The sequence below is a fragment of the Sycon ciliatum genome, chromosome 5 (assembly GCF_964019385.1).
Source record: "Sycon ciliatum chromosome 5, ocSycCili1.1, whole genome shotgun sequence".
NCBI lineage: Eukaryota > Metazoa > Porifera > Calcarea > Leucosolenida > Sycettidae > Sycon > Sycon ciliatum.
The window spans coordinates 17,551,339-17,554,727 of record NC_088647.1 but is presented as its reverse complement, the minus strand read 5'-3'; the positions used below and the strand labels follow the sequence as shown (position 1 = coordinate 17,554,727).

The 3,389-nt window shown below is 43.0% G+C and overlaps 1 protein-coding gene, 1 long non-coding RNA gene and 1 other non-coding gene across 3 annotated transcripts in view; 2 read left to right on the top strand and 1 right to left on the bottom strand.

The window, feature by feature from the left end:
* LOC135817882 (CWF19-like protein 2) overlaps window positions 1–550 on the bottom strand; it is a 17,973-nt gene extending 17,423 nt beyond the window's left edge. Inside the window, exon 1 of the mRNA XM_065331168.1 lies at window positions 399–550. Within this exon, the coding sequence (XP_065187240.1) occupies window positions 399–485 (87 nt within the window). The 5' untranslated portion in view covers window positions 486–550. The remainder of the gene's footprint in view (window positions 1–398) is intronic.
* Window positions 551–764: 214 nt separating this feature from the next.
* Window positions 765–3,389, top strand: LOC135817891 (uncharacterized). The gene is made up of 10 exons (XR_010553589.1): window positions 765–973; window positions 1,076–1,155; window positions 1,397–1,450; window positions 1,637–1,682; window positions 1,896–1,950; window positions 2,171–2,215; window positions 2,428–2,478; window positions 2,691–2,747; window positions 2,948–2,995; window positions 3,189–3,389. It is a non-coding gene; the product is annotated as an uncharacterized LOC135817891 (long non-coding RNA).
* LOC135818643 (small nucleolar RNA SNORD14) lies at window positions 2,788–2,874 on the top strand. Its single transcript, XR_010553742.1, has one exon. It is a non-coding gene; the product is annotated as a small nucleolar RNA SNORD14 (small nucleolar RNA).

Sequence of the window (3,389 nt, the reverse complement as noted above, 5' to 3'; positions counted from 1 at the left end):
AGAGCACCAGCCTTGCACTTGGGATCGGATTTCACCTAGTGTAACTGTACATCAAGTTCATACAACCTCCAACCCTTTAGTACACGTCCAGTATTTATTGGACCCTTACTGAAAGTGGCTGCCGAGTCACTCAGATGTGTGCAAGGTCATGACAATATGAGAAACTTCAATATTACTGTACTAACACTTCGAGCGATAAAGGCACAAACTCAGCATAATCCTTATCAAGTGGAACCTGACTCGTTTCCTGGATTCCCTCACCCCCTTCCCACCTTGATTATCAGTATCAACAATAGTTCTACGTTGGCTTCGTCCCCAGGGGTTCTTCCGAACACTACATTGTGAGAAAAAAATGAAACAATGATGATAGTCGAAAGGGCACACGATGAGAGCCATACCTGCTCTAAAGCTGCCTCTCGTGCTTCCCTCTTTCTCCGCTTCTCTTTATCAAGTGAAGTTTTGGAAACAAAGGCGATACCACTCATTTTGCCAAGATGTGAACTGTACAACAACAGATTTAGATCGTGGTATGCTACATGTAGAGTAGGAAAACATAGATCTACGAACTAGCAAATAATTAATTATGTTGGTTGTTCAGAAAATCAAAGCACTTTCAAAAAAATATACAAAGTCACTTCACTTTTTCTGTCACCAATGACATAATGCATCACGTGCCGCGCGATATGCATTCCAAAGGCAAAGGAAAATAATATTATTATTCGGTGCGCTTGCGCGATCTGCAATAAAACGCACATCTTTCCAGATCTTCTTCATTCGTCTCCTCGTTACCTCGTGGCAGGATGTGTCTTTCGAGATTCCGTTTTGCTTGGCGCAGCCCTGCTGCCTCTTGGGTTACCTGAGATCTCTTTCATTGTCCCATGAGAATGGGATACTTTGGATTGAAGTTTTCTCAAATTCGCTCGCCAAGCTGGCAAAGAAGCTGTGAACTCTTCTGTTCCGATTACTGTATCTGGTGAGTAAAACAATGTCGATGAAAGTAGAAAATTATTCTGTTTACTAGAAGAAGCTGCTTTGTCATCTTAACGATTTTTGTATTGTTCTATCTTGCTTTCAGAAGCCAACACTGCCTGAAGTACTTCACGCCAGCTGATCTCGCTCGCTCTCCGAACTTAGCCGATTGTTCCTGGCCACGTGGTAAGTAATCTAATCTTTTTCTTACTTCTCCAGTGTTCACAGCTGGCTACATTTATTGAGGAACGAAATGATGCCACTATAACCCCAGCTCGCTTAGAGTGATTTACTCGCGATGAAGAGAATTTTGTTTCTCACGTATTTTGTCTGATCTCGTTCGTTCCGATGGAATATTGGGTCGGTGGTCGTCCATTTTCTTGCATGCAATTTATTGTTTTTTCTCTCTTTTCACTTTGATTCACAGGTACCCACACCATCCTGGAGATCGGTGATGTCGATTGCGCTAAGAATGTAAACGGTAAGCTTTCTTATCTGTTCCCCTACCTTTTTTGTGCTTGACCTATGATGATAAACACACAGACCTGTTCTGATCTCTTTGAGGATACTTTTATAGCTCTCCTGAGGTTTTCTAGATGAGACAAAGCTGCCTTGTTTTGTAGTTTCCTCCTCCAACCGTTTCTTTCTACCGATTTTCTCTGTTCAGGCTGGGAATAAATACTGTCAGCAAGCCTTGCACAATTGACAACGAGGTAGGTCTACGACAGTATTCTGAACCTTCATCTTTTCGACGGTATTTTGATGACCCAATAACCCCAGCTCGCTTAGAGTGATTTACTTCGCGATGAAGAGACTGTTGTTTCTCACGTATTTTTGTCTGATCTCACCGTCCTCAACGTATCATTGTGTTTCGCTTTTTCATCTGCATTTCGTAATCGAGCTGTACTCTTTGATTTTCCTCCCAGGGCTCCGCCGCCATGTTTTTCTTCTCTGGGTCGGATTCTCTTCGCACGTGACCTGGTAAGTCCTTTTTACCACTCTTTTTTGTACTCTTCGCACGTGACCTGTTCTCTTTCTTCATCTTTGTGCCTGACCTATGATGATAAACACACAGACCTGTTCTGATCTCTTTGAGGATACTTTTATAGTTCTCCTGAGGTTTTCTGGATGAGACCCGGCTGTCTCGTTTTGTCGTTTCCTCCTCTGATAACCGTTTTTTCTACCAATTTTCTCTGTTCAGGTTTGGATAAATACTGTCAGCAAGCCTTGCACAATTGACATCGAGGTAGGTCTACGGCAGTATTCTGATTCTGTATTCTTTTTACGGTATTTTGATGACCCAATAACCCCAGCTCGCTTAGAGTGATTTACTCGCGATGAAGAGACTGTTGTTTCTCACGTATTTTTGTCTGATCTCACCGTCCTCAAGTACCATTGTGTTCCGCTCTTTCATCTGCATTCTGTAACCTAGTTTACTCTTTTGGCTTTTCCTCCCAGGGCTCCCCGCGATGTTTTTGTCCGCATCGGATTCTCTTCGCGCGGGACCGGGTACGTCTTTTTCACCATCCACTTTTATGTACTTCTGCTTTGCCCTGATGATGCTATTCCCATATTCGCAGTTTCCACCAGAGGGCCTCCTGATGATGGCTAATCTTCCTTGGATGTCTGAGCATTCCTCTGCTTGTATGGTGTTATGTTTGTATGCCATGCCCGTCCTCAATTTCTCTGCTGTCTTTTTTCTTCCTTTTCAACTGCTTTAGGTGAGGGTGGTCTTTCAACGTCAACCTGACCTTGCCAAATGCTTCCAGATTTTGCTGGTGAGAGCCTTCTCCTTTGCTTTGGTCTTTTGTGTATGATGTGCAATGATGATGCTATTCCCATATTCGCAGTTTCCGCCAGAGGGCTTCCTGATGATGGCTAATTCTTCCTTGGATGTCTGAGCACTTTCTTAGTTTCTTCATTCTTGAATTTTCGATATACATTTTTCTAATTAGTGCTGTGCGTGTTACTTCTACAGGTCTCCTGCACTTGGTGACAGTGTCTGGGCGCATTATCTCTTCAAGAGGTCAGTTTTCTCTTCCTCTACCGTTGCTGCTGGACTTTGTTGGATGGATGATAACTTCTTTCCCCGTCTTAATGTTTGTGCTGATTAAAGTGCTGTAAATGCTGATTCAGCTGCTGACCAACGCCCCCTGATTTTCTGTTTTTGGCTACACTCCTTCCTTTTCTAATTGCTTTCCCTTTTTCCTTTTGTCCAGGTGTCAATCTCATCCTCGGAGTCTCATTTTCGGCATTCTTCATTCATATGTGCCCTTTTCTTCCTTTGTTTGGCTTGCCTCCTCAAATGTTATGTATTTTCACATATTTCCTGCACGATATTGTCGCAGTTACAAACTACCATTGGATTCAGTTTATGGCTCCTGTGAAAACCCAGAAACAATGACTGAGCAGTTTGTGAA